We start from the raw sequence: 26,686 nt of genomic DNA, 5'->3' as shown, positions 1-26,686 counted from the left end.
TGTATCCCGGTGATTGGTGGGGATTTAGAGAGAGAAATTGGAAAGAAGTCAGCAAAGTCATTACTGAAGAGGAAAAGCAGAAGGTGAGATTCGTGCCAAACTTCAGAAGCTCGGAGCCAGCCTCTGAAGAAGGGAGGCTGCAAAGAGCAATGGATCCCTTTGATCCCGAGACATTTACACGGTCACAGGACACTCAGCAGACTTGGTCTGAACATCTGATTGCTACCTGATTACTTACAAAACGGGATTGCTAGCAGGCCAGCTGGCAGAGACACTTTCCCTGTTTTGATGCTTGTCTAATTTTTGCCTCCTTTGTTCTCCACCGTCTCCTGCACTCCACTTCATCCCTCTAGAAATAGAAGCATTTTCCTGAAAAGGCGAGAAAGCGTTGATCGCGGCACCAAATAACGCTTTCTCCTGGAGCCAGGGCTCGCGGGGACATCCGCGGACATCGGAGCTTGCCAAGGATCTCCCCAGCATCGGGCAAACTCTGGGGCAGAGCCTCCCGCATGTCCATCTCCTGCTCTTCACCCGCATCCCTGAGCCCTGGCCGGGAAGCCAGGATGCAGGCTGAAGTGTATCAGCTGCAACTCAGTAACCCCATGACCTGAGTCAGTGGTTTCCCTGAGCCTCCGTTTCTTCATCAATAAAAAGAAGTCTGCAGAATCACAACGGAGCCGCAGACACCAGGCGCAGCAGCGTGTCCGAAAGTGCTCTGTAAACTGAAAAGTGCTATGACCGTCGGGGTGGTATTGTTGCTGTGGTGGCTGCTGCTCCAGCTGTCCATGCTTCAACCACTATGCCTCTGTGCTTGTTGCCAAATCCAGTGGTGTATCAGTTAGAATTGTTTGGCTGCTAACTACAAAAGCACACAGAAGTAAAAGTGACTTAAAGAAGGTAATTGATTTCTCTCTCATCTGAAATCTGTCCACAGTTGTTATGCTGCTCCCTGGTATCAAAGATCCAAGATCTTTTTATCTTGTTGCTTTACCATGGATAACTTCCATTCCTGGTCAGCTCATGGCCCAAAATGGCTGTAGGAGATCCCGCCATTATATAACAATCTAGTCAACTGAAAAGAGCTCAGTAGAGCATGCCTTCTCCCTTTTAGGACACTTCTGGAAGGTGGAGCTCTCTTTACCTCATTGGCCATCCTAGACAGAGGGCCACATCTAGCTGCAAGGCAAACTAGGAGATAGAGTATTTATTCTGAGTGACCATGTGCCCAGCTAGGACTCAGGAAGAGGGGGAAGCTAGGGAGTCTCTACCGGAAATAGTCGTTTCTCCATCTTGATCTTAATCTACCTGTCACCGGCACATCAGCACTCCCTAAACACTTTCTTTCCTTCACTACTGAGAAGGAAAATACACCTTCCCAATTTTCCTCCTCCTCTCTTCTACCCTTAAATGTTGGAATGACTCAGGGCCGTCCTGGGGACACCCCTTCCTTCCCTGTCCATATTCTCTTTCTAGGTGATCTCATCTAGTCTCAAGGACCTAATTGCCAATGCAGATGCCAGGAAATCCTAAATCCAGCCCTGGCCTCTCCCCCTAATTCCAGAATCATCTATACACCTGCTACTTGCCATCCCCACTCGGTGTCTCAGCCTGACTCCTCCCCACCCACAGACTTGCTCCTTCCCAAGTTTCTCCCATCACGGTAAATGGCACCAGTGACTTTGGTCAGGGAATTCAGAGTTGATCTTTTTTTTTTTTTTTTAAGATTTTATTTATTTATTTGACAGAGAGAGATCACAAGTAGGCAGAGAGGCAGGGAGAGAGAAAGGAGGAAGCAGGCTCCCCGCTCAGCAGAGAGGCTGATGCAGGGCTCGATATCAGGACCCTGAGATCATGACATGAGCCAAAGGCAGAGACTTAACCCACTGAGCCACCCAGGCGCCCCCTCGGAGTTGATCTTAATGCCTCACTTTTCCTATACTCCCCACACCCACACCATCAGGAAGTCATGGTGACTGTCTTCAAAACATATCTCAAGGTCCACTTGCTTTTACATGAACCTCAGTGCTCTAGTCTACTAGATCACCATAGTAACCTCTGACTGGGCCTCCCTGCCACCCCTCCTGCCGCCTGTTACCTGTCCTCACAAGACAGAGTGAGATTTTAAATAAGCAAATGGGAAAAAGGGGTTGATTCAACACAGGCACGTACTTTGTTCCCTCTGGAAACTCTTCTAGGATGACCATAAACATTTTCTAAGGGGTATATCCTACAGAACAAAGAGTACAGGGAGGGAATACTAGTAACAAAAATTCAGAAGTTGGAAAACAGAAGGGTGAGTGCCAACTGATTTAGCCAACCTAAGAAAGCGGCATCGTTGCCCAGACAAATCCAGAAAGGAACTTGACTTATTCCATTGAATGCCCCAAAGTCAAGACTTGATGGCATCAGGTGTCTCTAGAAGTGGAGGTAAAGAGAGGAGGACTCAAATTCAGTTCAAGAAGAGACAGACGCGGGGTGCCTGGATGGCTCAGTGGGTTGGGGCCCCTGCCTTCAGCTCCGGTCATGATCCCAGGATCCTGGGATCCAGCCCCGCGTCAGGCTCTCTGCTCAGCAGGGAGCCTGCTTCCCCCTCTCTCTGTCTCTGCCTGCCTCTCTGCCTACTTGTGATGTCTGTAAAATAAATAAAAACTTAAAAAGAAAAAAAAAAAGAAGAAGAGACAGATGCCCCAAATCCTCTCCTTGACTCCATGAAGCCACAGGATGGCCCCCACACCCAGGCAGAAGCTGGCAGAGTGGGACAGGGAGTGGCTCTGGGCTGAGGTGCTAGGTCCAGAAGCAGCAAACAGGGAGTGACGGAAGCGTCTGTAGTGAACGTTGAGAAGTCCTCGACACTCATACCCCACTGGATTGCCAGAACGCTGGGGGCTGGACCATTCTCCCCAGTATGAAGCTGAAGGGACCCCCCCTCCCCGGAATCTGACCAGATGAGGAAGAAGCACCCTACAGAAATCCACCTGCCAACATCACAGCTTCCAGAGGGCCAGAGTGCAGCCCACCTGGACACGTGTCCGGGGGGTCAGAGCCACGCAAGGGTTGTGGGTACCCCTGTGAAGTATGGACAACCAAGGGGACTGGCTTGTGAAGAGAGGCTCGGCTACGGGCATTAAAGACCCAGCGCACCAAGAGCGTCGCAGCCGGGAGGAAACACATCAGGCTGGGAGAGGAACCACGGCTCTGACGCCACTGCTTGCCTCAGGAAGGTCAGGGCAGACCCGGCCCCCCACCCTGGGAACTGCAGATACCCCAGCACACTGCGGTCCTTCCTGCCGCTCCCTGCGCCCAGGGCTTTCCACCCCAGCACCCTCAAAATAGGGGTTCCCTTCCCTAGGTCTTCACGGGGCCGGCTCCTGACCCCTCAGAGAGGCCTTCGAAGGAGGCCCCCAGCCACAGCCTAACACAGGAGTAGCTCCTCCTGGAGAGGGCCAGAGAGTGAGTCCTCAGGCATGGCCGGCCACCGGTGGTCTTGGCCCCACCGCCCAGCACAGGGACACTGCGTGAAAGCTACTGTGCCCAGTAGGGAACAGGGACCGTGGCTGTGTTCCAATCACATTCTATTTAGACCCTGAAACTTGATTTGCAGATTTATTTTCAACGATCTGAAAATGTAAAAACCATTCTTCACTTCCGAGCTATCCAGAAACAGGCAGCGGGCCGGATACGGCCAAACCCTGTTCTGATACACCATCCTGTTTTATTTTGTCAAAGCACTGACCGCTTCCTGCTATTTTTTTGTCTGTTTGCCTTTTCTCGTTCTTATCCATTCCCTGCTAGAACGGGGGTCCTCTGAGAGCCAAGCCCCTCGTCATCTCCCTGGTTCCCTCAGCACCTAGAATAGTGCTTGGCACACCGCGTGCGCTCAGCAGTGTCTGCCATGAGCCGGAATGCCTGCTGTGCCACATGGGGACCCCAAGCCCCCAGAACCGCTGGCAGTGCCCGAGGGGACCCGCCCTGCGGATGACGACGCTACTCCCAGCCCTCCCTTGCCCTCTCCCCTTTCTCTTGTTTCCTGCTCCCCTTCCTTCCCTTCCTCAGTCCCAAGCTGTGGGCCCCTCTATGAGGCCCAGGGCTACCCACAAACCTGAGAGCCAAGAAACACTCCCCCTACAGCCGCCTGTCCTCTACACTCCCAGAGCTCAGGATGGGGGAGCAGTGGTGAGCCGCTGCGCCAGCCCCCAGACCCAGAGGCTGACCAGCAGGCCCTGCCAGCAAGGCCAGGCTTCCGGCTACCAAGAGAGGGAGAGAAGCTGGAGAAAATGAAGCTTTAGGATAACCCCCTCTTAGGGAGGCCAGCACAAGCACTCTAACTTTTCAGCATGATGTAATGGGTAGGGGTTGTGGAGACGAAGAAGGAGCTGTCTCTCAACCAGTGTCACAGGAAAGGATTCCTTGGGAGAACTCCGGTGCCCAACATGGAGGCAGGACCACCAGACTCTGAACATTGGTGCCCATGTTCCTTTAAGCTCACCCAACTCCCTACCTTGAACATATGCACAAGCTACTGTACTCAAGTGACCCAATCTCCCAAGGAGAAAGGAATGTGCCAGCGAGCGGACAAGTGTGGCCGAGACCGGGGCGTGACGCTGCTCCATGCGAGTTCATCCAGGGCCTTAGCCATCCCGCCTGTGGGTCTGCTCGCTCTTGGATCAAGGGCTGAGATCACGCTCCTCACGTGCCAAGCTAAGAGCCACATTCCCACCAGCCCCTGCCTGCACCTTGCGTCCTGACCACTCTTCAGATCCAGCGGGTTCTGCGTGCTCTTGCGGCTGACGAAGGACCGAACGCTCCACGTGGCAGACCCACCGTGCCCACGGAAGCCGGCGCTGGCACTCAAGTCACGGGAGCTGAACGGCCGCCGAGGCTCCACGCTCTGCCGGTATGGCGGCACAGACTTGGGTGTCCCCCGCTTCTGCAGGCACCCCCCCGAGGGCTCTCTCTCCTCTCAGGAGGGACGGGGCTGGCCGGGAGGTGGCCTGGGGGGCTCCGAGTCGCTGCCCCCACGGACGTGGTTCAGTGGCCACTGCCCCCCTGGCTCCAGGCGGCCGCAGCAGCTGCTTTGGGCTCTGGTCACTCAGGGACTCTTCCAGTCCCAGAAAAACAAACCACTCACACAAAGGCCTCTGTGTAGGTAGCAGACTTTACTGAAGATTTGGGGGGACAAGGAGGTTACATAGCAAAAATACAAAAACTTAAAGCTGAATATTAGACATCCACAAGCTTAAAAGTAAAAAGACATTACCATTCCGGCCGACTGGGCTCCAGACTCGTACCGCAGCACTGGAGCACCTCCCCCGTCCTCTCCCAGGAAGTAAACAGAGCCCAATCGCAGACGGCCTCTTCCTCAGGGTGGCCTGGCCCACCATTGGTTCCGTGCTCCCTGTCGAGACCCTTCCCTGGGGCCTCTTCCCCCTCACGTGCCACAGACTTATTTCCTCAGGTAAGAACACTCCCCCATTTCTGAGACCGAAGGATAAAAGTCTATGCACAGTCTCTGTGCTGGACATTTCCCATGACCCTGAGAGCCAAGCCACCTCGTGGGCCCGGGCTGACATAGAGCAGAGCTTGGGCGTTTTCTGTGAACGTGTGTGTGCATGCGTGTGCATGTGGGTGTGTGCATGTGTGTGTGTGTGTGTGTGCATGTTCGGGGTGGAAAGAGCAGAATCAGGGCAGGTCCTAACACACCTAAGTCACCACCGCTCCCTGGGTGCCCACCGTGAGCTCGGGCTGTCACCTCTGTCAAACAACAACCTGGAATCAAAGCCATGTGAGTCTCATCTCACAAGGGGTTACGAGGGTCTGGGAGTGGGGGCTAACTGCTCGAGGTTGCGGAATGTGGCTGCAGCCACTCCGGCTTCTTGAGAACGACACCCCTCTCGATTTAAGTCTTTGGGGCAGAGCTTCTTGTTTTCACTTCTGGAGCTGACACACCAGGTAACAGAAGAGGGGCTGGGACATGGCAACTGCGGGCTACCCCCACCCCCGAGCTAAAACCCGTTGCCGCTCTCACACCCCTCTCTGTGTGGGTCCGGCCCGGGGAGTGCTGCACACCCCACAGAGCCCTGCACCAGGCCCGGCGCCGCAGGCCAACAGGAGCTGCCTGCCTCCTACCTCCAGCCCTGTCAGCGTGCCCTGCCCGCTGTCCCCCAAAGCCCACAGCTGGGGAGAGGATGCAGGTGTCACAGTCTGAGTGTCCCAAGCCATGGCTGCCCCCCGATCCTTCCTCCATTAGCTTTAGTCCTAAAGGGCAGAGTGGGTGTCTACACATGCACCCATGCACGCACATGCACCCTAAGCCCTTCTGTGGGGGCACTCACCCCACTCCATGGAAGTCCACTGGTGGCCACTGAGTCAGTGTGCTCAGTCACCATCAGACCAGAGGTCTGTTTCCATGTCCCCAGCCCAGCCAGGCACCCAGCTAGCTCTAGACGGGTCAGGAGGGCCAAGGGCTCCACCCTCGAGGCCTCAGGGCCCTTTACCTGCCGGGGTGCGAACAGCAGGAATCGCACTGCCTGGTACACGAGCCCTCCTTTGGCGGATGTTTACTGAGCACCTGCTGTGTCCCAGACCTGGTGTTTGGTTTACAGAAAGTAACAGACGGAGGAAACTACAGTCTCCACCCACAGACAGAGTCTGGGAGGAAAGACAGACTCAGGAGCAGACAATTACACATGCTTCTCTGTGGGCCCCACTAGCCCCAGCGTCGGTTTCTTAAAAAAATCGAAGATTAAAGATCAAAAAGACTTACTCCCTTGCTTTAAACACTTCCAGGACCTCCCTTCGCATGGAATAAAATCCGAAGTCCTTGCCAAGCTAGGGGGTGGTGGGCTGGGGGAGGGAGCTGGCTTGCGTCCCCTTCCCCCTCGTCCCCGGGGTCTGGACGGCTGGCCGGGGGCCTGATCTAGCCGGTCGCCCCTGTAGCTTAGCCCATACAGCTCTCTTTCTGCACCTGCCCCACACCATGCCTCCCTGCCTCTCCTCTCAAGGCCTTCCCCCCCACCTTCCCCAGGCTGCAAGGCTTCTGCAGGGACTCTCACGTCAGCACACTTCTCTGCCTTGAAAGCATGTGTCAGTCTATACGCCCCATTACTTGCTCACTTGGTTTTCTTCCTCAGTGGACCCTGTCTGCCTGGGTCAGTGATCCCAGCGCCCGGCATGGAGCAGAAGCAAACAGCTGCTAACTGAGTGAACACATGAACACTCCAGGGAAGTGAGGTCACGGCTCTGAGCCCCGCTTCCTGCATCTGTCACATGAGGATGGCACAGCGCCCCTGACTGAGGATGAGAAGGGACGACAGCAGTCCCTGTGTTCTGGGTCAGAAACAGAAGGCTTCTGCCACACAAGGGCAGGTGTGACTCACCCTTCCGCATGAAAGGGGGTGACCACGTGCTGGCCCCTTAAGTATGAGTAGGAGTTCTCCAGGAGGAGGAGAGGCCAGGGCACAACTGGCCAGGGGAAGCTGCGGGGTCAAGGCCTAAAGGCAGGGAAGGACGCCTGATTCAGAGGGTACAGGGGAGTGCCAGACAAGCCTGGGAGAGTGGTGGGCCAGGTCAGGGCTCCCACTGGCCCCCAGGGCCACAGGCCACACTGTACCAGGGGAGAGGTATCTACACCTGCATTCCCCATGGCTGACAGGTCTGGAACCTACAGCTCTAAGGACATGACTTTCCACGAGGCAACTGAGGTCAGCTCCTGAAGAGAAGGGAGCACACCCAGCTCACACCTGGCCTGGGCATCTGCCCTGCCTCGCTGTCACCGTGATCCAAAAGCTCATCTCCTGAACCCCTGCATGTGTGCCGCAGCCAAGAGGCTGCTCACGCATCCTTGTGAGAAGCTGCCTGAAGGTCCAGTCAAGCCAGAAGGGGAGGCATCATGAGTTCTCCTTATCCAAAGAGCCCGAGGGGAAAGGCGCAGAGAGAGGGTGAGGGTTGTGACAGTGACCCGGAAGGGGCGGGAGAGCCTCACACAAACCCGCCATGGACATGTGAGCACATGCTGTCTGCTCGGGGCCTCCTGGACCCCATGACCCCCCCGACCACAGCACGTCTTTTGATGAGAGCCGACCCCCACATATAGTGGAGTCGCGCAACTTGGCACGAGGTCTAGCAGCAGTCCAGAGGCGTTTGGTTAAAGTTGTTTTCTGGGGAGAAGAGGCAGCCCCTGCCTATGAGGGCAGGACACCGGACAGCTGGCTTCCTTTCCCCATCTGGAATGCTGGCCAGCCTTCGTAACATCTGCTTATCTAAGCACTGCCCATCCTCTAAGCCCCTCTCCACCGCAACCTCTTCCCTGGGTCTCCCACTCCCTGCTCTCCCGCAGCTCTGAAGTCCAGCTTCTGAGGCACAGCCAGCCCTGCTTAGGAGCTCTCCAGTCCAACTCTTCAGACCACGAGCTCCGGCTATTAATAATAATGTATATTTCTCGAACACATTTATGTGCTCGGCACATTCTAGGCACTCTACGTATCCGAGGTAGGTACTCTTATAATACCCATTTTACAGATGGGGAAACTGAGGCACGGTGAAATTAAGTAACTTGCCCCAAAGCCACGGAGCTACTCAGTGGCTGAGTGCCAGGACTTCGATCCTAGCTGTCTGACTCAAGCCCTCGATCCTAACCACCATTCCGTGACTCCTCCTAGATGCTGTCTTACTCACTTCCGTACTCCCGTAATAGCTCCCGGAGTGCTGGGCACAAAGTAAACACCTGCCAGTGGAACCTCCGCTCCCTTCTGCTCCAGGTTTCTGGAATTGTGGTTCCCATTAAGGGTGATAAGCGGGCCACTAGATGGCAGCAAAGAGCCAGACCCAGGCCTCCCTGAGGGAGGGGAGGATAAAATAGTTACATTCATTTAGTGCATCTTGCACCAGGCACTTGCAGACGTCAGCTCTCCTTCTCACTAAGGCCTTCTAAGGTTGGTGCTATTGCCCTATTGCCCTTCCCTTTACGGAGAGCAAAGGACCCCAAGGCTCAGACAGGTGGAGAAATTGGCCCAAGGTCAGACAGCCAGGAATACCGGGACTGAAGCCAGGACCACCAAAACCTCTAAGCCCGTACAGTTCTCCAAAGAGAGAAACCAGGGAAAGCTTCACTGGTTCCCTTGAGGCCCAGGGGGGGCTCCACAGCCCTCCTCCACCCAGAGGGCACACAGAAACTACCACTGTCTGGGTATGGAGCGCAAAGCCTGGGCTCCCTCGGAGGCAGTCACCACCCAGCAGACACCCCAGCTGGCAGGGAGCCCGAGGTAGGACTCACAGAACATGAAAACTGGGTGGTCTTAGAGACCACTGGTCCACTACAGACCTTTGACCCACCTTCTCGGCCTTCACCCCCACAAACGATGCTGCGTGACACCAGCCTCACCACCTAAACTCCACAGGCTGGCCTCAGCACTGCCACTCCTGCCCTCCCTGTCTCACGCTCCGGGCTATGGAACCCACTCTCACCAGGGATGCATGAAAACTTCTAGAGAGTTCTGGCTGCATTCCCTCCCAGCCTTTCCAATAACTGTCACCTCCACACCTAAAACCTGAGCCCTGGGCTGGACCGAGCCTCCCTGTTGGCTGTCCTGCAGACAGGGCACCAGTGGTGGCCGCGACACCGTGCACCAGTCCCTGCAGGGGCACAGGCAGGGATGCCCAGCACAGAGCCCTGAGCCCAAGCCCCGACCCGCAGCATGGCCGGCAGCACAGTGCAGGGCTCGAATGGCAGCAGGGGAACCATCCCATTGGGAGCTCTGCATCTGGCGACATTCCTGGCCGAGTCCATGGGGCACCTGTGGGGCTGCTTCTGGCCTGCTTCTGGCCCCCCTTCTTCCACGGTCCCTCCCGAGGCTCAGACAGCCAGATCAGGTCCTGGGAATATACACACCATCTTGGGTTTATTTGGGGTTGGGCATTGCAGGTTCAGGCACAGTTTGTTCCTGGATAGGAAGAGTCGGGACCTCTCCGCTCTCCTGGCACTTCGGGCCTCTGCAGATCCCCTCCCCACGTCCCTGCACACGTCTCTTCCCCCCTCCCTGCTCCCTGAGTCTCTTATTCCTTCACCAGCCGGTAGATGTGGTGCTGAGCCCCGTGCTCGCTGGCTGACACCTCGAAGACATACGCGACGCACAGCAGTGTCTCCTGCGTGTCTCTGTTGGTGACCACCTGCAGGGGACGAGAAAGATGAGAGTTAAAGCCCCAAACAGGGGCACAACATTGTCTCGACCCGCTGATCCCTTCCTGCCGCACACCCGCAGCACACCTGCCCCCCCCACGCACCTGCAGGATGGTGAAGTTCTCCAGCACGCTGTTCATCATGTACTTCTCGGGCAGGTGCTTCAGCTTGTGGATGAAGTTGATCATGTACTCGCAGAGCGGGGACCGATGAATGCGGTAGGAGTAGTGGCCGTTCTCATAGCGGGCGTACTCTGTCTGCAGGACCCAGGGGGCAGCGGGAGCTTAGAATCTCTCTTGACCACTTCCTGCCCCGGCCCAGCTCTCTGGGGGAAGCTCCGTGACCCACTCACTGTCCACCTCCTCCGTCAGTGACGGGCAGACCAGGTCGAGGAGGAGGGAGCTCAAGGATATAAGCACAGTGGCACTAGGCAAGATGGGACAGAGCAGTGACTTAGTCCTGCCAGCACATGAACACACACTAATGGGCACGACAAGGGCGCGGGAGCAGGGTACGTCTGAGCCACACTGCGGGGCTGCCCGGATGTTGATCTCCTGGTGCCAATACAACACTCTAGCTACACAGGACGCTGCCAGGTGAAGGTACACGGGGTGACAATGGCACAGCATGTGGAGCTGTAATTCTCTCAAAATAAACATTTAATTAAAAATAACTCAAGGGGCAGGCATCTGGGTGGCTCACTGGGTTGGGAGACTGTCTCCAGCTCAGGTCATGATCCCGGAGTCCCGGGATCAAGCCCCTCCTCGGGCTCTCTGCTTGGCGGGAAGCCTGCTTCCCCCTCTCTCTCTGCCTGCCTCTCTGCCTGCTTGTGATCTGTCAAATGAATGGATAAAATCTCTTTAAAAAAACTCGAAAAGCATTTTATAAACCACTATTGGTGCAGAGAGGGTTTTAGGCGCTGGTGTGTTTCCACGGTCCCCAGGTGAACACAGGGGTGGCGGGGGCTGAGAAGCCCGGGGCTGGGCGTGCTCTCTGCCCTGGTGCCAGCCTGGCATCGGGTTGGGTTGGACATGAGCTGGGTTACCGATAACTGGCGGGCATGTGAGGGGAATAGCTCACGGACTCAGACAGACGTGGGCAAAGCGGTGGGGACAGGATGAAGGGCAGCCTGAGGCAGGGGTGGGCCTGCCTTAACAAACACGCGGGGCGGGGGTGGGGGGCTCCTACCTCCACTTTCTCTACCACCTGCTTGCCAAAAGAGCAAACCTTGGTGGAACAAGTGATTATCATGTTCTCCAGACTCTCGTACTGGCTGGAGACCCCGTAGAAGGAGCTGCCTTCATCCTCGATGTTGGTGTTGAGGTCTGCCTGGAGGAAGACACAGGGAAGACTCACAGTGGACTGGTGAGTCAACAGAGGCCCTACTGAGAGTGGACCTAGGGAGAACTCTGGGGCCACCGTCCAGGTTCTAGGGCCAGCAAGACATCAGGAAGGCCTGAAAAGAACTGGGAGAGTAGAATCATGGAAAGCTTCCACCCTTCTCCACAGCCAGGCCTGGTGTAAAGTCAGGGTGTGTTACCTAAACAACGGAAAAAGAGAACACTGTCATCTGCGTTAGTCGTAGGCCTCCGCTACCCATTTAGGCACCAAAACATCCAACAGTGGGGCCCCCAACTTTGTCTTTAGGACTTCAGGTTTTATGGTTTTATAGTCTAAGGCTTTGCTCTTGTTAAACTGCAAACATCTGAATCTATATCAGTCATTTCTATTTTAGTATGAATTTGTCAGATCCTTTCCAGAGTCAATTTTGATAGTGCAGTAAGCGTGGGAACAGAAAGCCAGAATGGGAGACTGGCGGAGGGGAGAGTAGGAGGGGGTGCTGGGACTCCTCTCTGTCTCATCCTCCAGTCCAGCTGGTCACTGGACCCTGCCAGTGCTCTTTTGGAAACGGCTCTGGGGGCCGGCCTCTCACCCATCTCTATGGCAGTACTGAGTCCAGCAACCCCTGACTTTTCACAGCTCTGCTGCAGCCTCCAGACGAACCCCCCTCCACTGCTGGTCTTCATCCCTTCAGTTCATTCTCTACGTTCTCTGAGAATTCTCTTCAAAAGATGAGTCTAACTGCACCCCTCCATGGTTAAAACCCTTTCACTGACCCTTTGCCATCAGAGAACCTGATGCTTGCTCCCCAGCCTGGCCTGGGAGCCCCTGGTCCCCTAGATCAGCTTCCTGCTGTTCCCCAACACACATCTTTTCTTCCTCTGCTGATAGCAGAGCCTAAAGTGCCTCCTGCTGGGGGTCGGGTTGGTTTGAAATTTTTCTCTTAGCCAACGTGGGGTAAGACTCCCAGTTGCACACACATCCCCTGCAAGCGGGATAGAGCAGGATCCTGGCTTCAGCATGACCAGTGAGGCTCCCTGACCACAGGCCTGGCCCAGCCCCACAGAGCTGACAAGTGACGAGACGCAGGTCTTCAAGCTCCCACTCCCACGCTTACTGCGTCCGGCAGAGTTACAGGGAGGGAGTGAGAGCTCAGACGAGACAAGTCCACGCCTTGGCAGCTCTCAGGCAGACACTGTGCTTCTGAAGCCCTACACCAGTTCGGGGTCCCCATCCCCCAAGCTTGGGCCCCCCAGTGAATCATCCCATCTGAGCCAGGGCTTGCTAGCAGAGCAATTCAGAACTCAGAACAAATGCACAGATCTAAAAAGGCTTTGTCTGAGGGTGCAGTCTCTCCTCCCACCCACACAAGCAGCCTGAGCACCACCAGGCTGGACCGAGCACGGCAGCCCCATGACACAGAAGCTCTGGACGAGGCTGAAGAATCTGACACCAAGGCCTCCTCTGAGCAAAACTCAGGGGCTCCCCAGAACCGCGGAAGGTTCTGGCACCATTCAGAGCCGGGTACCAGGCAGTTCTGTTACCAGCCATTAGGGGATGCTCAGTCATTACGTTTCTCTCCTTTGAGGAAAGAAGTTTTCCGAGAGCAAGAACATTCTCTGGACTATTGGGGACTGTTCAATGTCTTACAGCACAATGAAAATATTAGGTAGCCACAAGGTCCTGAGTTTTCTGTTGAGTTTACTGAGGAGGGCCTGTGTTTACTGTTGCGAAATGAAGACGATTGCCAAGTGAAAAAAATAAAAGGCAGGTTATGGAACACAATGAGGATATGTTAACTTTCATGATGAGAAAAAGAAAATAGGCTGTTTTCATGCTGAATAGAATGGCACAGGTTTAGTGCACTCTGCAATGGTTTTAATGAGGCCACTAGAAAGACAGGAGAACAAGGAATTCCAGCTACATTCAAGGCTCAGCTTCTGAAATAAATAGCAGCGTCTCGGCCCTGGGGTGGGGATGGAGCTGGGCAAGCAAGGGGTGCCCCTGAGTCCTGGCCGGGGGCGGGGGGGGGGGCAGTCCTCGCTGGGTTGGGAATTGAGGGCAGCTGGGACCAGCAAAGGCCTTCCAGTGAAGTACGTGGTGAACTGGGACCAAAACCCAGCTCTCCATCTCCTATTTTCCCCACTAAGTCACATGCTCCTCCTCCTAGGAAACCAAGTTTGTCAGACTTCTTTAAAAAGGAACAGTTTGCTCAAAGTATGCTGCAGCCAGAAGCACGGGGCAGGAGCGTGAACAAGAGCTGGCAGGAAGGCCAGCTGCCTGGGAAGGGCAGGCACCCGAACACAGGAGGGTGGGTGCCGGCCAAGGGGCAAGGCCAGGGCACAGAATGATGGCACTTGGACCACAGCCACTGCCGGGGTCCTCTTGATGAACAACATGCTTGTGTAGCACCTACCAGGGCCCTGCTCTGCCCCCACTGCTTTCTCTTAAAGTCACTCATTCCTTACATCCATGCTAAGGAAATCAGTCAGGAACTCTATTTTTTCCTGTGATAATTACTGCATAACTATTAAAGGAGAAATATTTGTTTGTATGCCACCGAAAAGAATGCTGTGCACCAGGGCTGGGCAGGACCGACCCAATCCCTCCCAGGTTCTTCCCAGTGCACAAAGGTCACAGCTGCCCAGCGCCCCCGCACTGCCCCGGACATGCCATGCCCTTCACCACCTTGTGCTGCCAGAATCTGTTCAGATGGCCTCGGCCCCTTCCAGATGGTAAGCACCCTGCCAGCAAGGACTCAGCTCTGCTGGGGTGGGGGGTGCTCCGGCCAGGCCTGGGGCGAGGCCCTCCTCCCAACCCCGTCCCCACCCCACCCCCCGCCCCCGCCACGGTTGCCGCCTATGGCTGTTCAGCCTCTCACCGCTGGGTGGCGCCAAGTGAGATGAGCCGTGAGCCCCGCATCCCTGCCCCACCATAACCATCGCCCCAGCACACGCAGGTCTTGGTCCTAGTCTCCCACTCACCTGGCCCTTCCATCCCTCAGTCACCTACGTCTCCCGCCCCAGCCCAGCACAGCCAAGGGGAGTGGGATCCAGAGAGGCTGAACGTTGTCTCTGCTGTCAAGGAATTCATAACTGGTGGGGCAGCAAGGAGCACAAATGCGATGCTGTGAGTGGTACAGAGAGAGGAAGAGAGAGAAGGAGGTAGTGGGAAAGAGAGAAACCTCCTGCCGTGCATCCTGGGGCCGGCCCTGTGGCTGCGCAGCCCAGAGCCAGCAGATGTGGGCGGTGACACAGACCAGCCCTGCCCCCCACCTCCTCTTGTCCTCACTGCCTTATCCTCTGGAGGACTGCCCCACAACTCTCCAGCAGCCACACATCGCACACTTCCTGTCCACCCCTGCACCCCCTCATTCTACCCTGCTGGTTTTCTCTTTCTCAGCCGAAGAGGAAGGCTGCCCCCCCACTCGCCCTCCTGCCCTCCGAGTGCCCCCACACTCTCCTCCCTTCACCCTATTCATAGCTGTGGTGTGGGTGGGCAGCCCAGGCGGGGCCTGGAACAGGTGTGGGGAATCGGGTGACAGACAGATGAGCCGAGACAGCCGCAGCCCAGGAGAGGGGGCCGGAGGGGCTCAGATTCATTGTCATGTGCTGGCATGTGCCTGGGAAAAATGTCAGGGCCCAAAGGGAGCAGCAGGCTGGGATGGGGGCCGGTCTGATGTACTCTCCTCCCTCTGAGGCCTCAGTTCACCTCTGCCTGGCATTTTTCAACTTGCAGACTGGTGTTAACAGCCCTCGGTGTCCCAGAGCCCCCTCTCCCCTGCCCTGAGGACAGAGGTGGCCCCAACTGGTCCCATATGTTGTGGGGAAGGAAGAAGAGACTTCAGCTTCTCAGTCCCTGCTCCAGACCCTGCATGTCCCACCCAACAGAGCATAGTCTCACAACTCAACCCCTCCTGCACCCCACGCCAGCTCCAGCTGGAAATGATTTGTCCCCCCAGGCAGCAGCCTAGGAAATACCACCACGGCCCCATCAAAGGAACAGTAACTTCCAATGGAGATGGGCTAGGAGGCTGGGTTAGGGACATCAAAGTCCTCCTCCCACTCCAAGAAGGCCCTGGTCAACTCCCCAGCGTCTAGAAGGGAAGGCTTCAGAGGCGGCTTTGTTTCCTTTCTAATGGAGTGCCACCCCGCCTCCCAGGGGAGGGAGTGGCCAGGCCAGGGGCAGGAGCAGAGGGTTCCAGATGGTTGTGAGGACCCCAGAGCTGACCAAAAGGCTCATGCTTAGCAAACAGGAGCATTTCCTTTTCCGCCATTGCAGAATTTGTATGTCCCTGGTGCCTCTGCCCACCCCATACAGGAGGGACCAGATGACTGCCCTGGAGCCCTGGCCGCTGGCAGACCCCCATCTCTGATTTCACCTGTCCTTTCCCTGACCAAGTGTCTGCTCTTCAGAGAGGCCTGGCTCTAGGGATTCAAGCAAAGGGCAGGGCACCTTGGGGCCCTCAGACACACAGCCTCCTGCAGACCATCAAGAACAAAACTGCTGATGGTTCAGATGGAGAAATGGGCCCAGAGAAGTGGAGATACACTCGGGCCACCACTCTCGAGCTGCAGAGCAGAGACAAGAGCCTCTATATCCCAGCCGGAGCCCACTGCTACCCCCCTGCTCCCCCAGGACACACCAGAAGGGCCCCACTTATAGCCCACCACACTCCCCTATATCTGTACACTAGTTATTGCCCAGGAACTTGAGATCTGCTCCAGATCCTCCCACTTGGAATGTGAGCTCCTAGAAGGCAAGGGCCATCTTGGGTCCACACAGCAGGGGCCATGGGCACAGCCCACTGGCAGAGCACAGGGACCACACAAAGAACTGGCCTGACCAATTTCCTCAGCACCAACTGTCCCCTCCCTTCTTTCTCTCATCCATCCCTATCACCAATGATAAATGAAAGCATCAGAAGGAAGGAAGGGATGTGGGCCACAAGCAAGGCTGGAAAGAACATTCTAATTACTTCTCCCTACCTGCCCACTCTCACCAGCAGGCAGGACAGTCCTCATTTTCTGGAAGGGAGGTCTGGGCTCCAGAGAACCCAAGAAGCCCAACTGCCCAACTCTACCCAGGATGCACAGTTCAGTCTGCTGTCTCTGCACCGTCACTATCTGCCGCTCCTCAGGGCCTTGTGGAGCCTCTTACAGGCAATCCACAACCTTCTCCAGCAGAAGCAGGACCCCACGTAGGGGGACCCCACAGCCACTCTGTAAGGTCGGGCAGTTCCATGTCCTGGTTCCAAGCACACACCCTAGACACACACTGAGTGTGAATCCGTTAAGCCGCTATGAACTGGCTGACCCTGGCAAGTCATTTCACCGCTCTGTGCCTCAGTTTCCCCTCTAGAGAATGAGGCCGTCAACTGAACCTGCCTTCAGTGTCGCGGCAAGCATGAAACACGCTGATACATGTAAAGTGATGGGCAGTGCCTGGTGTAACCTTCCACTCAATGTCCTGACCTACGTCATGTGTATGTCACAAGAACGACCACAGGAAAGAGGCTTACCCTGGCTGGACGTCTCAAAGCCAGGCCCTTGCTTACTCCATTCCTCAGTGTCCCCCCCTTTTGTGAAAGGGGAGGCCTAGGATGGTCCTCATCTGGATGGTGGCTAGAAGAATACAGAATATTACTACTAACTAAAAGAAGGCAGGAGCTAGTGAAAAAGGCCCCAAATTCCCCATTCCCCCACCCCCCAGGTATTATTCCCACAAATGCCTCCTGCCAACCAGGCCTTCCTTCTGATCTGAAATGACAACCTCAGGGTAGCTGAGCCAGTGCCGAGGAGTCACTAATCACCTCCCCCAAGGCCCTTCATCCAAGCCAAGGCTAAGCCGGGACTGGCTTGGGGGCCTGGGGGAAGGAGCACTCAACAGAGTGTGCGGGCTTCCACCCCAAAAAAGGCCAGGAGCCCCCCCAGACGCACAGCAGGGAACGGGAGCTACTGCGCCGGCTACACAGAGACGCTGCTGACGGCGGCCCATAGCAAAGCCTCTTACTTCCAACTTCAGGGCCGGGGCCAAAAGGGACAGTAGAGAGGGGAAATGGGGAAGTGAAGTGGGTTAAGCTCCTTCTGGAAAAAGGGAGAAAGACATCCTGCCCCATATATCACATTCTTAAGGCCAGCCTGTCCGGCTGAGGTCCTGCCTGACCTAAACTAGAGCAGCGTCCTCCTCACTTCCAGTCTGGACGGTTGACTGATCCAGCTCAGGACAACTCTGGCCGTGTCCTTCCCCGCTGGGAAACCTTCCATGATTCCTCATTACCTGAAGAGAAGGGATGGTAAAGATGTCGCCAAGTGCCACTATCTGCCCCATTGCTACACCCATGGTGGTCATCACTAGTCAATCTGGAAACTTCTCCCTCTAGATCTTCTCAAACCAGCATGCCGAACAAGGACTACCAATCCGCTAGAGGCGACACTCTAGTTAAAGCTGCTTTCCAGGACATCTGGTTAAAATGGGAGACGGACCATACAAGTTCATTTTTTTCCCTTCCAGGGAACCAACTAGAAACAATAGCAAGGAACTTTTTTTAATGTGTTGTACCATAAACATGAAGCAAACAGAGGCGAAACCACACTGGCAAGAGAGTTCCACAAATTCAAGAAGGCTAAAGGCTGACCAGAGCTAGAAGGAACTCTATGGGTAAAGTAAGCAAGTGGAATCACAGCCTCAAAACACCTTCAGAGGCCTTAGAGTAAGAAGTGAGCAGCCGTGGTTGAGAGAAGCCCTGAGGGGCTGGGGCCTGGGGAGGCCAGGACAGTGCAGGCAGGGAAGGCACGGGCTTCTTCGCACAAGACACTGACTGAAAGGCCGTACCAAGAGCGGTGAGGCGTCCTTGACCACCTCTCCCACCCTTCGTCAGAAGACCAAGAAATAATCATTAGAAATTTTACAGGAGGGCGTCAGGTTTCAGGGAGCAGGTCAGAGAGGGGGAGAGAGAATTGAGTGAAAGCTGTGTAAGAAATGCTTGGATCCCCAGCCCTCCCCACTGTCCCACACCTTGGCTGCAGGGACCAAATACCCTTCCGGGGGCATCATTCAAGGAGAATTCTCTGGAGAAACTTAACCACCTCAAGGAAAAAAAAAAAGTCTTATAAACATACTGACATTTATTGGTTCCCTCAAAAAAAAACCAGATGACTCCTCAACCCTGAGCACCTTAAAGTGAAGCCCACCAGGTGACAAGTCCTACCCTGTACACAGAGCTCCCGATCACTAAATATGGACATGGCGCAAACAACAAAGGAAAGACTCCATCAGACTTCCCCAAAATGAAAACCTTCTCTGCTTCAAAGGACACTATCAAGAATGTGAAAAGAGCTGACGGCCTAGGAGACAGTATCTCCAAACCACACACCTAATAAGGGACTTCTGTCTATACTATATAAGCTCAAACTCCATAATAAAAGACAACCCAACTTAAAAATCAGCAAAGGAGCTCAACAGACATTCCTCCAAAGAAGAAAGACAGGTGACCAATAAGCACAAGGAAATGCAAATCAAAACCACAAGGAATTCCACTTCACACCCACTGGGAAGGGTATAATCATAGAAAATAATCAATTGTCATCAGGGATGTGGAGAAACAGGGACCCTCATAAAACCACTGGTGAGAATGTACTATGGTGCAGCCACTTTGGAGAACAGTCTGGGAGCTCCTCAAAAAAGGCGAAGAGTTGCTGCCATATGACAGAGCAATTCAAGACCCAAGCGTCTCCCCAAAAGACATGAAAACCTATAGCCACAGAAAAACTTGGGTGTAAAGTCCACAGTAGGATTATTCAGATAAGGTGGAAACAACCCCAAGGTCCACCAACTGATGAATGGATAAACAAAACTTGGTATCTCCATACAACGAAGTATTACGGGAGCCGTAAATAACACTGAACTACTACACTTTAAGTCGATGAATTATACGATAGGTGAATTATATATGAACCAAGAATTACAGACATTGTCAGACATCAAAACACATAGAAAAAAGGATGAAAAGGAAATAAATACAAAGAAGGGAACAGAAGAAACATAAACACATGGGCCTCACTTTGTATCCTAGGAAGATAAAAGAAAAGTTGTAGTCATGAAATAAGATCAGGATGCCATCAGAGAACAAGAAGGAACTCTTAAAAATTAAAAATATTGGGGGGCACCTGGGTGGCTCAGTGGGTTAAAGCCTCTGCCTTTGGCTCGGGTCATGATCCCAGGGTCCTGGAATCGAGCCGGCATCAGGCTCCCTGCTCTTCAGGAAGCCTGCTTCTCCCTCTCCCACTCCCCCTGCTTGTGTTCCTTCTCTCACTGTCTCTCTCTGTGTAAATAAATAAATAAAATCTTTAAAAAAAAGAAATTAAAAATATCATGGTCAAAGTTAGACATTGAGTAGAAGGTGGGGCAGAGAATGCCACCATATTCCATTAATCTAATCCATCACTAATTATACAATGCACCATGACCTTCTGAACCACTAAGAAAGAAAAATGCCATCAACTGAACTATGAACACAATAGCAACTCAAAGACTCATCCATTTTCTGCTATCATCATAGAACCCTAATTTTATTCAGAATGACAGTTTACTCAACTAAAAGAGTACAACCACACAGAATAATTAAGTATTGTGTGTGACTTCCAAGAAAGCTCCATAGAGGATCTCTAGTGATTTCAAGGAGTTGCCGGACCAGCCCTGGACAGTCTACCTCTAGACTTACTTTACATGGAAGAAAAATAAACTACTTATTTATGCCACTGCTATACTGGGTTCTATGTAATATGTACTCAGATACACTCAACCAATTCAGAAGAATTAGAAGAGACAGTTAAGGAAATCTCCAAGAAAATGAGTTGGGAAATCAACAAAAAAATTGTAAAAATCATAGAGAGTAAGTCCAGGATATCCAAAATAAGACTAATATGGGTTATTGGATAAGAACACAGAGCCAACAAAGGGAAAGAAATCATATAAGTAAATTTCCCCAAATTTGAGAAACAAAATCTCACAATTCAAAGGGCCTGGCTTAAAAAATCAGAAAGTAAAAACATACATATCCCAAAGCTCATCTATGTGAAACTTAAGAGTGTTAAGGCATAGAAAGGAAATGCAAAATTTTCAGAGATAAAAAACAAAAACTAAAACAAAACCCAAGTGACATAACAAAGGACAGAGAATCAGAAAGTGACCACACTACTCGTGTTTGAAGACAGTGGAGCGGTGTATTGAAAAATGAATCTTGAAAGTCATTTCTAGAAAAATGATTCATGACTTAGATCCTATACCCAGTCAAACTATCAACCAAGTACAGAACAATAGGCAAAGACTTGAACATTTATCTATCCCACATTTTTCCTTAGGGAAGTACCAGAGAATGCTTTCCAGAAAAATAAGCAGGGACACCAAAAAGAGAGAAATATGAGATCTGGAAAATCACAGATTCCACACAGGAGAAAAGCAAAAGCAGGCTCCAGAAGGACCTATTGCACTTCCCCACCACGGGCTAAGTGTGCGCTTGTCAGACGCTCTTCCCTGCACCCCTTTTGTGCACTGGGCCCCTGGGAGGTAAGCTCCCAGAGCAGGCACTACAGCTTACTAGGCTCAGAGGAGATGTTTCAAAAGCAGGGAGCTCTCCTCTCATAGCTCCCATGCAGGGGTGAGACAGGGAAAGCTACAGAGGCTAAGCCTGTTTGGGAAGCTGGGTGGGTGTCTCTCTTGGGGTGAGCTATCCTAAACCTACAGCCCACTTCTGCAGACCCTGCCCAACCAACATGGCCCTGCTGTGGCCCTAAAGCGAACTCAGGACTTGGCATTCCAAGAGTCCATGTAGGCTCTTTGCCGACCCTCCTTCAGTGTCCCCTGGGGTCTTGTTCCAGTAGTCCCCTTGAGGCTGTCATCACCTCACCGGACAGGGCCTTCTCCTGCTAGCTTGGCTCTCTGGCAGCCCCTGCTGCTTCTGGGTTCAGCCTCCCACCACCCTGTGGCCGCTGTGCGCTTGGACCACCCTTTGCACTTGTGGAAAGGGCACCCGATACCCACTCTTTCTCTTTCCTCCTCCTTATCATCAACGTACTGGATTGGAAGGAAGAGCTTATCGAAGGGCTTACCCAGAATTTCACAAGAAAAAAGGCATTGGAAGGCCCCCGTTCAAAGAGCTCCTTGAGTCCCCCCTTTTTCTCCGGGAATTTGTCATAGATCTGGCGGATGTCCACGGCTTCGAGGTAGGGGTCACTGTAGCTTGGGCTGGACTGGCCGATGTGCACGAACAAGTGCTTGTTGTACTGCGGAGAGAACAGCTGGTTTGAGGGACAGGTACAGGGTAGCAGGCAGCCAAAGTAGACCAGAGCTGGGATCACAGCCGCGCGACCTGGACCAAGTGACTTCAGCTCTCTGGGCCTCAGTTTCCCAACTGGTAAAATGGAGACAGTAAAAGGACCCAATGTAAAGCCAAGTTAATGGGTATAAAGCCTCTGGAGCTACATCTAGTAGGCCTAGTCGCTGCTCAATAAACAGGGCTCTGTCTCAGTCCTGGCTGGCCACTGGATGCCCTCGGCAAATCACTTCCTACCTCTGGACCTCTCTTATCTGCAATGTCAGACCACCGACCTAGATCAGGTGTTTTCAAACTGTGCTCCACCCGGCAGACGGGGGCTAGACTGCCCCTGTGCCCCTCACAGGCACTGGACTACACCCAAGGAAAGTCTACTTCTTTTGTTGTACACACGGGGCTTCTGAATAAGAGTTTGATTAATGGTTCCTCTGCTGAAAACACAAGTTTGGAAACATCAGAGTGAAATGGTCTGTGAAGTCCCCTGGATGCCCCGCCTCCTCCAGCTCCTCCTGCTCTGACCTTTCCAGACGACGCTGGTCACCCAGGACATGGGACACGAAGGGGACAGGGTGGGGGTGGCGTCCCAAGGATGTGGGCCGGACATAGGAGGCTCCTCAGAGCCGCAGGGGCAAGGATGGAGCAGAAGGGCTGAGGGGTAGGGCAGAGGGCATGGAGAGAAGAGTGCAGGTCAGGAAGGGAGCAGCAGAGGGAGAGCCAAGAAAACTGGGATGGACAGAGGACCCCAGGGGAGGGCTTTGGGGTAGGATCATCAACCGTGCCAGGAGAGGAGGGGAAGAGAGGGGCCGGAGTGAGCAAAGAAGAGGGAGGGGTGGATGGAGGAAAGGAAAGGGGAAGGGAGGGCCAGTGGAAGGGAAGACTGGGAAGGAATAGGGGAACTAAGGGAAACCCAGAAGTGGAATGGGGCAGAAGGCCAGGGCAGGAAGCCAGAAGCAGGTGGGGAAAGAGCTAAAGACACAGGTGCCTCCAGGAATAGGAGCGGGTAAGAGAGCCGGCCAGACCCGGGCCAGCACCTACCGTATCAGGGTCCTGCTGCTGCTCCAGGAAGGCAGAGAACTCCAACATCCAGAGCTTGGAGCTGGCCACACTGCGGCCCTGCCATGGGGGTGCCGGGGGCGCTGAGGGCGACGGGGTGGGTCCTGCAGGAGACTCAAACCCTGCACGCAGGGGGAGAGGCACATGGGGAGCGGTCCACGCACGGCCTCCCTGCTGACAGCCCCTGCGAGGATCCCGGGCCCAGCAGTGAGGCCCTGAGCTGAACAGATCTCTTGCCTTCCCTAAATAGGCCTCCCAGCAGGGGTGGTGGAGGGCGGCACTTGGCCTGGTACAAGCTGTACCCTTGAGCCCCTGGGGAGAACTGCACTCGGGGGACGTGGACATTGGATGGGGGGCCAGGATGCCAGCGGGACCAAGGGCTTCCTGGGCAGCACTGCCGGGTTTGCGCCGGGGAGCTCGTGGTCCAGTCCGAGACAACCAGACACAACCAGACCCAACCACCCCTATGCTGCTGAAGCCCCGTGGGAGCAGGAAGCTTCCTGATCTGTCCTCTGCTGGCTGCAACAGCGCCCGGCTCAGAACAGGCACTCCGTACAGGTTTGCTAATAAAGGAAGTAAGGCCCGCAGTAAGAACTGACAAGGTGCGCACTTGGGCGCGGAGAGCGAAGGCTTCTCCAAAGACGGCGATGCCTGAAGGAAGTAGCAAGTACACGCAGGAGGCAGGAGGTGAAGACAGGGAAAAGCACTCGGAGCAGAGGGCCGGGCAGAGGCAAAGGGAGAGGGCTGTGAGAAGCTCAGCGGGTTTGGAAGCTAGGTCTTCGGGGGAACTGGAGAGCAGGTGGGTTTGTGCCCGTGGCAGGAAACAAAGGCGAAGAGATGGGCCCGGGAGCTAGGCTAAGTGGCATGAATTTGAGCCTGAGAGTTTGGGAGTGACAGGATTGGAGGCGGGGCAGTGAAATGATCAGAGGAGCATTTCTGGAAGGTCCTCCCCAACGTGAAGGACTAGGCAGGGGTGAGGCTGTCAGAAGCATGGTCCTGGGGACATTTTCAGGGGAAAAATGAAGAAGGCCCGAACGAAAGCAGTGTGGTAGAGGGAAGAGTCAGGGACACAGGAGGCACACAAAGGAGCAAAACCCCCAGCTGTGGCACCTGACAGGATGGGAGAAAGCAGAGAGGCAGAACTCCAGGACAGGAGAGGGAGGCGGGGGGCCCGTGTGCTGAGGCGGGTAAGTCAGGAGCACTCAAGGAAGGAATCGGAGAAGAAACAAGGGGTGGGCGGAGGGCCGTGCTGGACACGTTAGCCATGCTTAATGCCCCAGCTGAATGGCTCGCTCATCGGTGCGGCACTGCTCACGGAGGATGTGCCGTGTGCCGGCCACAACTGCCTCCGTGGAAGCGCAGACCAGTCGCTCACAGACACTGGGCCCCCCAACCCGATACTGGCAATAAAAAGCATCAAGGGCTAGATGGGGGCACAGAGCGCTCAGGGCGCCTAAACTGGGCAGGGGCAGGGCAGAGAACTTGTAGGACGGGGAGCCTGAGCCACAGCCCAGAGGCAGGGCAGGTGGAGGCACGGAGGGCAGGAGAGAGAGGAGAGAAGCTGAGTCACCAAGGAAAGCCATGCAAGTCCTACTACAGACTTTAGATCATACCCAGAAGGCACCCGGAAGCCAGGAAAAGATGTTAAGCCTAGGAACCACAGGGTGGGATGGATGCTTCATAGAGGTCACGGAGGTGAATCACGGGGTGAAGAGAGGAGGCAAGATAAAACGGGACACAGGTTAGGAGGCTACTGCAGCCATGCAGGCAAGAGGAGGAGAGCCTGAACCGAGACTGAGGCCAGTAAGAGGAGGGGACAGACAGGAGGGTGGGTTACTTGGGGCTGGGAGAAAGCAGCAATCAGAACCCCAAGAGGGGAGCACACTGCTCTCAGGACAGGACGAGCCAGGCTAGATGGTCAGCAGAGTCATTCCCCAGGCCAGAAAAGGTGGTTAAGGGTGATGATCCTGCCTTGACCTGCAGAGAAGGAAGGAGGTGAGGGACCCTCATGAGAAAGAAGTGTCCCCTGAACAGGGAAGAGGGACACCCATGCTCCACAGCTCTGCTCAGGAGGGCTCCCTCTGCTAGCCAGCAGCTCCAGGCCAGAAAGCCATGCTCTCCTCAGATCTCCCATTTTGAAAGAGAAGACTACAGTGTCACCAAGAAGGGGGCCATTCCAAGAGCCAAGCTGTCCGGGGCACTCATGCAGTATACAGGGGCAACCAGGTGGAACAGCGGCCCTGGGGCACAGGCACTCCCCTTTGGACTGCGTTCACCCCTGAAGGCCCTGAGCCCAAGCTGGGGAGCAGGTCAGGCAGCCCAACTGGCACAAGGGGCTTGGTGTAGCACAGAGGTGTGCATGGTAGGGGAAAGGCAAGGGGCAGAGCCAGGAGACTGGGATGTCTGTTCTGAGCATGTGCCAGGGCCGCATCTAAACAGATCATGAGCTGTCCAGTTGTCAGGGGGCCTGGGACCTGGGTGGGGGGGCAGGAGCTGCAGGCGTGCGAGGTGCCAGGGAGCCGTGCACTGCCGACCCACCTGGCAGAGGCAGCGAAGGCTGGACAGTGTAGGTTTGCTGAGAGAAAGGTTTCACACTGTGGGAGACAGGAGAGAGCAGGTGTAAGCCTTAGGGCAGGCAGCAGCCCAGGAGCCTCCAGCAGTGTCCAGCATGCTCTGTGGGTCTGGTCCTGGTGGCCTGGCCATCAGTGGCCTTGGTGGGTCCTGGCCACCTGCTCCCTCCCCTGCCAAGTCCATCTAGTGGACTCATGGTCTCATGGATGACCCACAGAAGTAGCATGTCTACTGGGAAAATCCACCCCTCCCCCTCGTCCTCCCTCCCTCCCTGGCCAGCCAGAGGGCAGCTCCCCGGCCTCCTTCCCTTGGGGTCCCAAGCTTTGGCCCTGCTTCACCCTGGACAGAGTGGCGTTTCGGCAAATGCCACCACAGGGTGTCCATGCTGCAGACTGAGCTGTTGCCTGCGAGCGAGAGACCCTGATTTCAAAGCTCCAGCCCCTGCTAAAAGGCTGAGGCCAGCCTGCAGTCCTGTCCCAGACTGGGGGTCAGGCTCCACAGCACACGTTTATGCACTCGGGTTCAGCTCAGAGAGCAACTGGCAGCAGGCCATACTCACTCGTGGGATGTTCCAGCTTGGCCCGGCAAAGCTCCTTGCCAAAACTGAGGAGGCAAAAAGCGCAGAGTCAGCACAGGACCAGGCACGTGGGCCGCGGTGCGGGGAGGCCAGGCAGGCCTCAGCTGGAAGGCGGGGCTGGGGGCCTGGACCCAGTGGGTGGTAAGGAGAGAGTTAGCACTACTGTCCAGCACAAGTGTTTCGAGGAGCTCTAGTCTCTGGACCTGCTCTGCTGAGAAGGTGCTCCTCGGGAGAAAGCCCAGGTTTGGCATCACAGCAGGGATATTCCTCCTTTAGAAGCCCACAGTGCGTAGCAGCACATCAGGCCCAAACAGTCCCAGATTTCAGAAACCTATTTAGTTCTAAGTGTCCCAAACTTCCTCATACATGATAACTTTGTGTCGTTATCTAGGCAATATCCTGAAGGACTAGCAGTCTCTGGAACACACTCTGAAAACCGCCGGACCAGAGGGTCACTGAGCAAGGGGCCAGTCCCGGTCCCATCCCCACACGCTAAGGGTGGTGCTGTGGGTGCATTGTGAAGACCGATTTAGTCCCTGCAGCCAAGAAAACCCTGTAAGGACACAGCCCTGGAAAGGAGGAGCCTTTCTAGACCATTCTGAAAGTGTGACCAAGCTGGCCCCAGTCAAGAAATTTA

At 54.8% G+C, this 26,686-nt stretch overlaps 1 protein-coding gene across 7 annotated transcripts in view; it reads right to left on the bottom strand.

Moving 5' to 3' along the window:
- Positions 1-5,137: 5,137 nt before the first annotated feature.
- The window catches only part of TEAD4 (TEA domain transcription factor 4), a 65,413-nt gene continuing 43,864 nt past the window's right edge, over positions 5,138-26,686 (bottom strand). For 4 of the 7 annotated variants that reach the window (XM_047742981.1, XM_047742977.1, XM_047742983.1 and 1 more), the window contains 7 exons: positions 26,032-26,174; positions 25,440-25,495; positions 22,884-23,023; positions 21,625-21,798; positions 11,363-11,503; positions 10,279-10,431; positions 5,138-10,164 (listed from right to left, as the gene is read on the bottom strand). In XM_047742981.1, coding sequence (XP_047598937.1) covers positions 10,051-10,164; positions 10,279-10,431; positions 11,363-11,503; positions 21,625-21,798; positions 22,884-23,023; positions 25,440-25,495; positions 26,032-26,174 — 921 coding nt within the window. In that variant the 3' untranslated portion in view covers positions 5,138-10,050. The other 3 variants (XM_047742978.1, XM_047742982.1, XM_047742980.1) reach the window with 2 other exon arrangements.

This window comes from Lutra lutra, chromosome 8 (assembly GCF_902655055.1).
Source record: "Lutra lutra chromosome 8, mLutLut1.2, whole genome shotgun sequence".
NCBI lineage: Eukaryota > Metazoa > Chordata > Mammalia > Carnivora > Mustelidae > Lutra > Lutra lutra.
The sequence above is the reverse complement of the archived record's forward strand: the minus strand, read 5'-3'. Positions and strand labels throughout refer to the sequence as shown.